We start from the raw sequence: 11923 nt of genomic DNA, 5'->3' as shown, positions 1-11923 counted from the left end.
CTTCTTTTTTTGGGGGGAGGGGAGGTTAAACACTTTCGTTGTTCTGTGGTGAATAGACAGCTGGGGCAGGATGAACTAAAACAAATGACAAGAATGCCCGTTGGTAACTATGGGAGATGCCTGAAGGAAGCTTTGGATATAATTGGAACCAGGATTGCCAACTGACTAGCATGGGCTCCATTGAAATACATTGCAGCAAACAAAAGTTGCATTAAAAATGCATAATGGATTTAGAGAGAGTGGAATGATGGAATCTGGGCCCAGAAAGCCCACTCTGGGACAGGAATGGTAGCTCCCAGAGTGGATTATGGTCCCTGGGAATAGCATGAGTATAGTGGGCCTGGAATGACAGACCCCAGTGGAATGATGTCTTCTGGGACTGGAATCAGTAGGCTGGAACAGGACTGACAGGCCCCAGAGCACGGATTCCAGTCCCAGGGACAGTCATTCTCAGGGCTGTGATTCCAATACCAGGGCATTTTATGTGTACCCAGGGAATATAATTATACTCCCAGGGATCGTCATTCCACTCTGGAGGCTGTCATTCCAGGCCCAGGGCAGGTATCTTGTAACTTTTCTTGTGGAGCCTATGCAAGTCAATTAGCATTCCTTGCTCCCATTACATCCAGTGGGCCTTTGGGCCTCTCTGCCATTGTTCAAAGAGCTGGGGGGGGAAACAATGGTGCAGTGGGAAGAAAGTTTTATTCCAATAAAAAGCTGTTGTAGTGGAAGCATTCCTGTATTTATAGTCCACAGATCCCCCCCCCCAAAAAAAGTTTACCATGAAATATCTCTTTGCTCCAATTGGTGCAGCCCTTTGTATTCTTCTCTCCCATTGTTCCCAGTAGGCATTTGTTTTAGTACGCCCCCATAATGCAGACCAACAGAAAGGGATGGGTTTTTTTTTCCTGAAAACAAAGCCACTTTTACTTTGTGAAAGGAAACAAACAGGTCACAAGAAGGAAGGATGGCAAATGCAGAGTTTTCAGTGGAAAGGTAAGAAATTTTGATTGTCAGCCAGTCTCTGTAAGAGAAGGAGAATGCAGGCAGGTTTTTATTTGGTTTTGTTTTGGTTTACTGCTGTGGCTGGTTGGAGCTGCTGCCTGGCTGCTATTTTAGGAACCAGTGGAGAGAACTGGGTCTGCACCAATGTTCCCTCTAAGCTGTGGACTCTTGTGAGCAAAAATTCTACTTTGTGAGCTACCGGCATTAAAGTTGTGAGTGAGCGATTTGGCTGCTGCATAAATCAGTTTGCTTTGGAGCCATCCTTTCTGAGCTAAGACAAAAATGTGTGAGCCGGAGGCTAAAAAATGGTGAGCTGGCTCACACGAACTCAGCTTAGAGGGAACTATGGTCTGCACCAAGAGGTATCTACCTCATGGGTCCATAAAATTTACCCTCTTGGTTCAGTTCACTTGAAACTTGGGAGCTCTTTAGACTAGAAGGAGGTATATGGTCCATCTGTGCACTTTTGGTGCCATTATCTTTATAAACAACTGCCCCGGGCAGGAAAAATTATACATTCTCCAGCCATGTTTGCCAATGGAAGAGGGAGATGGCAATTTTGCCCAATCCCCCCTCCTCACTTCAGCCCCCCTATGCTGCCTCACATCATGGCTCCCTGATTCCCGGCAAATACTGGTCTCAGTAATTACTGTTGATGGTTACCAGCAATGCTACCTGTTCCATTTGGTTGCTGGTTGGTTACTGGGGTGATCTTGTGAAGAAGGAACCTTGTCACCAGAGATTGGTGTGGGATGTAGCAACAAGTAACAAAGAAATCACCCATGCTGTCAAGCTAGCCATTTCATAGTATTTTCAAGTCATAGCTTGAAAAGTCAGTGTTGGGATAAGGAAAGAGTAGCATTTTTACCTAAGATTCCAAGATCAGCTCTCTTTACTGGCTCTATATATTGCATTTTGCAAAGCAAGACCAGTAAAAAATAATCAGGTTCTAAGGAAAACTAACCCTTTTCCCTCTCTTTCCAGCTCCTTGCTGCCCAGCTGATCTTACAGTAACCCTAGTTACACAGTCTGTAACAAACATCAGCTGGTCTATTGGGACTGGTGCGAAGACATACATAACAACTTTGGAATCACACAAACGACAGGCCAGATGTCACACACTCCAAAACAGTTGCCTCCTAGGATGCATTACATGTGGCACCAACTACACTGTATCTGTCAAAGCAATCAGTGAAACAGGCTTGATTTCAGATTGTATATACAGAAGATTTTCTTCCAGTAAGTAGGTTGTTGTAACTGCAATTTTTAAAAAATCAGATGCATGTATTAAATGCACTGTTTACATTATGTTCTGATCTTATTAAATTTATTTATTTAGCTAAAATATTTATTAGCTGCCTTTTTCTCATACGGAGCTCAAGGCAGCATACAATATTACTAAAATATATAAAATAGATTATAAAAACAAAGCTAAAATTTAAAATCACAATTTATTTATTTATTTTCGGGTGCCTCCTAATGATCAAAAGTGAAGGGGCCAGGCTATAATGTAATTCAGGCAATTGATTCAACAATGACCTCTGCAATCCCAAGGAGGTGCGTGTGTATTTTTCTACTCTCCTGGCTTCGTATTGAGGGTACAATAGAGTTATTCTGGAGAGCCTGAACCTGAGCAAAACAGGATTATTCTGCTAGTGGGGCATAAGGATTTTTTAAAGATTTGTTTTAGCATTTTATATCCGTTTTAATGTTTATTGTTTTATTTAGTTTAATCAGCTTTAATGTTTAGTTTTATTTGGTTTAATACTGTTTTTATATTATTGTTACCTACCTTGAGATGCTTGGGAGAAAGAAAGGTATATAAATATTTTAAAGAAAGAAATGTACTAGGCTATTTGTAGAGTTCCAAGACTCTTGCATTGGACAGATGGGACCTTTGTCCTGGACTATGTCTTCAGAAGATGCTGAGAAGGGCACCCACCCCTGCCCTTGTTATTCTATTGATACATCTAATATCTCACCTAAATGTTCATTTTTGCTGCTGAGAAGTAGGTAATGTATCAAATTACACCTTTATCTGCTTCTAGACCTTTGCTTAGGCATTTAAAATGGTGTTGGCAGACTGTAGATATGCAGTAAAGTGGCGCACAAGCTTTTTAAAGAATTGTTGATTTATTAAAAAGAGAACAAACTTTGTAAGAAAGGAGAGAAAGAAAAGTCTGTGTAACTAACTAGGAGGGAGTCAGCAAACTAACAGTTCTCAACAGGAGACAGGGAGGAGACTATTTGAAAATAGGAAGTCCATAATCTCACTATGCTAACTAGTTGTCCCCTCTACTGCCCTCTGTTGTCATCTTCCCATCCATGCACAATAGACCTTGCATATTCCAACAAATGGCTAGCTTTAGGCTGCAAGAGATTAAGTTTCCAAACTGGCTGGCTTTTTACAAGAGAACCTAATTCAGTATGCTATCTGAAAAGTTACTTTATTTCGCCCAATAAAAATCAGTTATGGATTCTGGCAGTTCTTACTGTCTATAAAGGTAAAGGTTCCCTTGCTCGAAAGCCAGTCGAATCCGACTCTAGGGTTGCGGTGCTCATCTCCGTTTCAAAGCCGAAGAGCCAGCGCTGTCCGAAGACATTTCTGTGGTCATGTGGCCGGCATGACTAAACACCAAGGCGCACAGAACGCTGTTACCTTCCCACCGAAGTGGTCCCTATTTCTCTACTTGCAATTTCTTGCTTTCGCACTGCTAGGTTGGCAGGAGCTGGAACTAGAGATGGGAGCTCACTCCATCATGCGGCACCCGGGTCTCGAACTGCTGAACTACCGACCTTCTTCCACAGCCTGCAGTTCAGCGTCTTAACCACTTGAGCCACCGCAGCTCCTTACTGTCTATAAGTAACCACTATTCAATTTCTTTTTTCCTCTGAGGTGCCTGCTGCCCAGCTGGAGTTAAACTGTATAGACTGGACAATAATGGCATACGAATATACTGGCGGACTTTGGAAGGGTCAATAAACTACACTACAGATCTGTATGGTTCAAAAGGAAATTTCACCTGCACATCCAGTGTAGCCGTGAGTTACTGTGATGTCACTGAGATACCCTGTGGAGATGTCTATACAGTCGTGGTATCACCAGTAACTGATAAAGGATCAAAACTTACATTTTGCCCTAAGAAAATATATTCAGGTAACAAAGTTACGTTGCTTGAATTGCTGTCCAAGTGGAGAAGGGGTTGCACATGCAAATGAATCAAATTAAGAACATGAATCATTAGCATTTGATTCCACTAATGCTTTCCACTAAGGACCAGCTCTTGCATATAAAGTGCTACCACATACTGAATTTCCATCCAATGACCAGCTATTCTTGCTAATGGTTGACAATGGCAGTCAGCTTTCCACACAAGAGGCTTGATTAATAATTAGTTATTGCATGGATTTGATTTCCTTGTTGCAATCATACCACAAAATTGCTGTGAAAGATACTACAGTACCTCTTGACCTGGTAATGGAAAGGGCACACACCTGCTTCCACAGATGGATCAGTATCTGGTCTGCTGACACAGAAAAGCTTGGTGAGTTAAGGAAAAGCTGTGAACATACAGAAAATTGATGTGATCCAGTGTTCCATAGATGCAAAGACTGGATCTTTTTCATATTCTACTCCCTTCAGCAGTCCCTTCTGACCCTAAAAAAGTTTAGTCTTGTGCTCACAAGTCCAGCATGAACTAGTAGCCACATAGGATGGGAGACTGCATTTAGGAGATGACAGCAAAATTCCCCTCTCCTCCCTTTACTGGCAGCAGAGCTCTCCTGACAGAAGGTGATTTCTCCACCTTCTCATCCTCACAGCAGCCTTCCAATCCAAGAGTACTGGAACACATGGATCTCATGACTCTGCAAATGAACTTTCCCAAGTTGGAGAGCACCTTCCACTTATAGATTGCAGGATGTCACCCAGTAAATGTATACATAATTATGCTGTTGTTGCAGCACTATACATTTAGGATCACTTTGATCCTAATATGCTTTCACATGCTAATGTTTTGCAAGTTTGTACACCGAAATTTAAACATTTGGCTGTTCTAAAAGCCAACAATCCGGAAGTATTTATGTATTTGTTGTATTTATAATCCGCCCTCTCCACAAGCAGGCTCAGGGCGGCTCACATTGCCTGGCACAGTGTACCAAGGTTCATATACAGTCAAAACATTTAAAACTTAAAACATTTAACACTGTTAAAACATTTAACTATCCTTTTTAGCTTGACTGCTGTGGATCTTTTTAAAAGTTATTTTGTGAAATTCATTTTGCAAATATTACAAAACAACAAGCGGGGACACATAAGGAACTTGCAGGAAAGTGGCATCCCATTGTTTGCTTTTGCTTCCCCCCCTCTATCGTTCTCCCCCCACTCTCTTTCTCCCAATCCTTTCTCTGTCAACCTTCTCCCCTTCCCCCCCCCTTCTCCATCACTGTTCCCCTTGGTCACTCTTTGCCCCCTTGACTCACAGGAGGGGATTCCCCCAGAGCGCTCTCCTCTCTTTTACTGCACTGCTTCTGATTCCCCTGCTCCCCAGCCCTTTCCATCCCTTTTTCAACCCCCTCCTCATTTTCACACACCCCCTCCAGCTGCCTCCCTACACTGATTAGGTCAGGGGACTGGCTGGTGTAGGCCACCAGGCCCAGCTTCCCCCAGGGCTGTGCCCGGGCTGTCCTCTCTGGCCCTGCCTTGGCTTCCTCCTGGGCCACTAGAGCTGGCATTTTCTGTGGACTGCTTTGAGGCTAGACTTCAGCTGGATCCTACACCAGCAGTCTCCCCAGCAGTGAAAGTCAAAGCCACATATAAGGAGCCTGTGGGTCAGCCTCCTTGCTTTTCTCAGGCTGTGGTGGGCAGATGGTGAGGCAGAGCTGCATTGGTCCCACCAGGAATGGCAGAGCCCCTGGGATCTGTGCTGGCCGCAGTGGGGAGGCTGTCTGGAGCAAAGCTGCAGCAACCTCACTGCCTCATTGTGGATCACAGTGATTGGGGGGGGGCAGCCTTGAGAATGGTGCCATCCCTAGACAGCCACCACCTTGTTTTCCTCCCTGGTTGAGGAGAGCTGCAACTCTTGCTCCCCCCACCCTCCAAGCAGCAGGCCAATAAAAGAGTGTTTGTGTTGTCTGTGCTTGTGCAGACAATGCCCAAGTTTGCAGGAAAAAGCATTCTTTCTCCATGACCCCAATCCATGGATTTAAGTATCTCCAGATGGCATCACACTTGGCTGTTAGAATACACAAGTGGGAACCAGCAAGGACTTGTGGGAGTATCTCAATCCCGCTCCCACTATCTTCTTTCCCTTCCCTTAAAGCTCTCCCCTTTTCCTGCCTCCTTCTCCCCCCTCCCCAACAATGAACCTACTTTTATCACACACACCCTCCTCACTAGTCTTCAGTTTTCCTTCTTTCTCAACCCATGGCAGCCTCTACTTGGAAAATTACGGTCCAGTTGCAGTGCCAGGCCAGGTCTATTTGCATACTGGGGAACTGCAAGTAGAGAATGGCACCTCATTTCCCCCTGTATCACCTTCCCTGCACTATTTCATCTTTCTCTTCTCCTGGGCAAATTTGCCTGCTTCCTTCTGTCCTTCCCACCCACCAAGCAACCTAACATTTATCTGCCCTCCCCATTTTCAGCCACATTTATTATTTAATTAATATACACCCTACCTTTTCTCTACAATGAGGACCCAAAGCAGCTTACATAATTCATGTCACCTCCAATGTTCCCTCTAAGCTGTGGAGTCTCGTGAGCAAAAATCCTACTTTGTGAGCTACTGGCATTAAAGTTGTGAGCCGGCGATTTGGCTCCTGCATTAATTAGTTTGCTCTGGAGCCCTCCTTCCTGAACTGAGACAAAAATGTGTGAGCCGGAGGCTAAGAAACTGTGAGCTAGCTCACTCTAACTCAGCTTAGAGGGAACACTGGTCACCTCCATTTTAGCCACACAACAACCCTGTGAAAAGGTGCAGACTGGGAGAGAGAAACCCTGGAACAGCCCCCCCCCCACCCAAGGAAGGAGCATGGGAGAGCGGAAGAGGCAGTCTGCCTGGCCCTGCTTTATCCTCTCAAAGTAGGAAGGAAAAGGCAGCATTCCTGACCAGTTTGGCTGGGTGCTGCTTTCCTTGCATGGGGCACAGGTAGACCTTGGGCCACTTTAGGAGGACTGGGCACTGCTTCCCTGGTTTTGTGTGGGCCTCAGGAGGGCTGTGAACCTCTCTGCGTGGGTCTCAGGTGAACTGGGTGCCATGTCCTTGCTCACCTCAGGATCAGATGAGCTGGCTGCAGCCTTGGGTGGGACAGGCCAGATGCTACCTTCTCCTTCACATGGGCCAGGCTAGGCACTGCTGCCTCCCTTGCCTTGCGTAGGAGTTGGGTGAATTACTGCTGCCTGCCTCACACAGGGCTGGCCAATGCTGCAGCCCATCTACCATTGTGTGGTGCTCAGACAGGACGGCTGTGGCCATCTGCCTCATTTGGGGCTTGGGCTGAGCATCGCCACCTCACATGGGGCTCAGGTAAGGCAGGTTACCACCTGCCTTACCTTCACGTACAGCTCAAGCAGGCTGGGTGTCACCACCTTCCTAACTTCACACAGGGCTTCAGTGGGCCAGGCACTGCTGCTCCTCCCAATTCATGTCATGCTTGGGGGGGGGGAAGGGTACCCTTGCTGCCCCCCTCACATGGGTTTCAGGTAGGCTAGGCCCCGCTGCCTGCCCTGTGTGAGGCTTGGGTGGACAATGTTCAGGCAGGCCAGGTGCTCTTGCTGCCTCATCTTGGACAGCCCTTCGGTCACATGGCTTGGCCCAGGTGTGAGGGGGAGCCCATCAGCCCACTGGAACTGAAGCAAATTAGCATGAGAATGTGCAACTTGACCTAGGTCACCCACTGAATTTTCACAGTGCAACTGGGATTCAAGGACCTAGTCTGAAACTCTACCCACGCTACACTGCTTTTCATTGGGTAGCTGGTGTTGAATAGCAACAGTGGTGGCCTCTTTGAGTCATGCAAGTTGCAGGCTAGCAAGCTGCTGAGTGGTCACTGCAGTCCTCCCTTAAAGGCCTACCCCTCCCACTGCCTTTTCCTGACAAACCAAGCCCAGAATGCTTTCATAACTGTAGTGGCTGCCTAGTATTGGCCATTGAAGGCCTCCATTTCTAAAAGCTACAGACACTCTTTTTACTATTTTGACTGTTTTTTAATCCCCTATTTTTATTTATTTATTTATTTATTTTTTTGCAAACCTGAGGCATTTTTTAGGTTTGTGGAAAGATCTAGGTGTTTTGTATCCTTGGATTTGGCTGGGTTGAGACTTGGAATATATGATGATGGTGTTCATTATTAATGTGCAATTTATCACAGATATTAAGGTTTTGAACTTTGTATATTTCTTATATTTCTAGTGACTTGTTCTGGAAGTTCAGTAGGAATGGGTGAGTAGGCCATTTGGGTTACTTTTGGTGGATATTGGATGAGCGGGAATTTGGTTTACCTATTCTGAAATCATTTGCTGGCAGTCTCAGTTTCACCACTTTTGGATTCAGCTTTTAAAAAGAGTGGTCAAGAATAATCATCATTAACTCCACATAAAATCTGATGCATAAGAAGTGTTCACAGATCCTTAGCTTTTTCTATTTCTAGCTTTTGTGATCTAGACTTGGGTTTGGAAGATCTTAGGGCACTGGTCACTTGGGCTCATACATATTTGGTGTTGGCACTTGGAGTCTCAATTTTTTCCCCCTGTGCAGGCCTGGCACCACAAAATATAAAGGTTCCCTGAAATGTGTCTTAAAAGATAGTTCAAGGAAACAAGCCCAAGCTATATACTATAGAAAGTAAAAATAAGAAAGATCAGTTTCCAACCTGGGAAAATTTGCTCAACAAAGAAAAACCAATTAACCTACAACAAAACAAAACCCAGTCATTGTTGGTCAACTCCAGTGTAGATGCCATCTTGTTGATGGACTTGATTTATATGTTTTCAACTTGCTGCTTATTTGTTAGCTACCTTGAGTCTAAGGAAATAACCTGGAATATAAATATTATACTACACAACATTTTAAGCTACTTTGTGCCAGGACTCAATCAAAACTAGTTTTCAGCCCTAGGGCTATCCCCCTGCAACATGAGTTTTCATCTTGGACTTCATGCTGGACATCACCACATTCTAAAGATACCTCCCCACACAAGCAGGGTGGGGCAGGTAATGCCTTTCAAAGTGATTGTGAGTCCCAGGAAACAGGAGCAACAACCCCAAAACCCGGGGGGGGGGGGAGAGACTAGGAAAATGGGATTAAAACAGGCAGGGTAAATATAGTTTGCCCATCTACTTAGCCTAATCTGCCAAATCTGAAATATGTATTTTGGTTTGTTTTTGCAGTAATCTACAAGGGAAAGAAGAATGCTGACAACCACCAGGTTTCACGGGAAACAAACTGAGATAGACAGGTAAGAAACCATCAGTGCAAGGCAATTTTGTTTGGACTAGGGTAGAAGGATCTTATCAATTCCCATTCTGTATTCACTGCACCACTGTGTTCACCCTGATAATGTTGCTCCTCTACTGCTGCAGCAGTCTTAGCAGTGACATGTCAGTACAGATCAAAATTCCTAGTAAGCAAGGCAGAGCGACTTACCCATTTGATATTACATCTTGTCCGCATTTTGCAGGGACTGCAAGAACACCTAAAGCTGAGGATTCCTCGATACATTAAGGAACTTCTAGCAATCAGAGTATTTTGTAATACATGCATGCAAAATAACAGCTTTCTGGCTGCCATGAAAGTACCACACCACAATTCTGATACCTCTTCTTTCACCTGCTGAGTGAATACTAAGAGCCTTTTTCAGATATATAGTGCATGAGACGGAAATGTTCATTGTAAGACAAAGCCTCTGGAAATTAACATGGAAGGGGAATAGCAGTTAACCTTCACACACTCAAAATACAGGACTTTTTTTGCATTTCTTGCAGGTGGATAGACAAAAAGTGAAGCAAAGAGATAACTATGCAGTTCATCGATCTAAACCTTATTTTTAAAGCCATTAACTGATGTATCAAATTGCCACCATTCCACTCATATGCTGGGAAGTCTATTCTTTATATGTTAAACTGCTCAGTCTACCATACTGTTCCTTTTTATGAGTCAGAAAAGACCAACATGACTTGGCGGCTGGCAATGAACAACTGGGGAAAAGCCACAAATAAATTAATCCAGTCTTTATTCCAGAGATTTTATATTTCTTATACAAGTCACTAGAACAAGTCTACCAAACAGAAATGAGCTTTTGTGATATGATTTTTTTTCAATACTGCATTTTTAACATTATCTCACAAGTAATCAGTGTTTTAAAAATTTGCCTAGTTTTCCCGTTGCTAGAGAGAAAATTCTTCAACTCAAGCAATGCTCACAAGGTCTTTGTAAAAAAAATGATGCATTAAAAAAAGAACACTATGAAGATACTTTAAATGTGTCTTTCATTTATAAAAAATGATTTGGAAGCCATAAACTAAAGTTTGCTGCTTGACCTTCTTTCACTTTCCCGGCTCCCTCTTTCTATCTTCTTCAGTCTTGTTAGCATGGGGTTCCTTTATAAGTGATAGGGTGGTGGCACCAATTTTGTTTTTAACAACAACAACAAAAAGCCCTAGGGATATTGTATGGAATCTTTACATGAACAATAAAAGTGAGCCAGAAAGTCTATGTAGATATGGTATAGGCGTATCAATATCCCTATGAGGTAGCATGAACTACTACATAAGCCTCAGCAACTCCTAAATCCCTGCCTTAAAAATTGCTACCCCCTTGGAACAGCATAGCCTAAAAGTAATGCCTTTTTGAACGTCACAAATAAAAAACAGATTTCAAATGCTTTTCGAAGACAAGAAGTACAAATGGACACACGAGTTTTAGAGCTTCAGCCTTCATGGATGTTGAATGCACATAAATATTTTAGCTATAATACACGTTCAAGACCCACCCTCAAAAGCTTCTGCCATACTATTATGCAAAGCACAGCCATGCTAATTCAGAGAGAGAAACCATAATTCCACATCTATAAAACAAAGTAGAATTAGTGGCAGTTTTATTGCCGTATACAAATTTAACCAACATGGCAAACCATGCCAAAGGGATTAGAACAGTTTCAGGACATATGTACAGATTGTACATTTCAGATACATTTTGAACAAGTTAAAAAAATGCACAGATTTGTATCTTGAATTTTAACTAAACAATGGGCTGGAATAGTCAATGCATTTAATGGGATTACAAAGGCACTTCCCTACTCAAAAGAGGAAATGACAATCTGCAGCCTAGAGGGAGATTGAAGAAGAGTGCTCATCAACTACTGCACAACCTCAACTTTAAGGAAAAAAAATAAGCAAGATTTCAAACATTTACAGGATTCAATATGATCCACTTCTGAACATTCATACAGTCTCATCTTTGTTTTTAGATTGTTTTTCTTGATTCTCTCGTTCTGTACTTTGGCTCCTCTGACGATCATGTTTGTCTGAGTGGTCCTTATCACTGGGGTCATGCTTATGAGAACTTTCTTTGCTTTTACTACGTTTCCGTGATCTCTCTTTACTGGGACTAAGCTCTCGTTTTCGGGACTTTTCAGCACTATCAGTTCTTCCTCTGCTCCTGCTCCTACTCCGCTTGTTTGATTTCTCTTTACTTTCACTTTTGTGTTTGCTTGACTTCTCTTTGCTTCTGCTTCTACTGTGCTTCCCAGCATTCCTACTCACACTTCTACTCCTACGCTTTCGATCCCTACTTCGACTCCTGCTGTGTCTCCTCTCTTTCTTGGCATCTCTTTTCTCATCCCTATGCTTCCTTTCATCTTTTTCTTCTTTGTGCCTCTTCTCTTCAATTTCACTCTTACTTTTTCTGTCTTTTGATTT

The 11923-nt window shown here is 43.4% G+C and overlaps 2 protein-coding genes across 2 annotated transcripts in view; one reads left to right on the top strand and one right to left on the bottom strand.

The window, feature by feature from the left end:
* The window catches only part of FNDC7 (fibronectin type III domain containing 7), a 25303-nt gene extending 15850 nt beyond the window's left edge, over positions 1 to 9453 (top strand). The window contains exons 7-10 of the mRNA XM_015413132.1: positions 1990 to 2244; positions 3902 to 4162; positions 8418 to 8447; positions 9395 to 9453. Coding sequence (XP_015268618.1) covers positions 1990 to 2244; positions 3902 to 4162; positions 8418 to 8447; positions 9395 to 9453 — 605 coding nt within the window. The remainder of the gene's footprint in view (positions 1 to 1989; positions 2245 to 3901; positions 4163 to 8417; positions 8448 to 9394) is intronic.
* Positions 9454 to 10380: 927 nt separating this feature from the next.
* PRPF38B (pre-mRNA processing factor 38B) overlaps positions 10381 to 11923 on the bottom strand; it is a 13360-nt gene continuing 11817 nt past the window's right edge. The window contains exon 7 of the mRNA XM_015413133.1: positions 10381 to 11923. This exon is cut by the window's right edge and continues 15 nt beyond it. Within this exon, the coding sequence (XP_015268619.1) occupies positions 11447 to 11923 (477 nt within the window). The 3' untranslated portion in view covers positions 10381 to 11446.

Source organism: Gekko japonicus, unplaced genomic scaffold (assembly GCF_001447785.1).
Source record: "Gekko japonicus isolate JY-2015 unplaced genomic scaffold, Gekko_japonicus_V1.1 scaffold4279, whole genome shotgun sequence".
NCBI lineage: Eukaryota > Metazoa > Chordata > Lepidosauria > Squamata > Gekkonidae > Gekko > Gekko japonicus.
The sequence above is the reverse complement of the archived record's forward strand: the minus strand, read 5'-3'. Positions and strand labels throughout refer to the sequence as shown.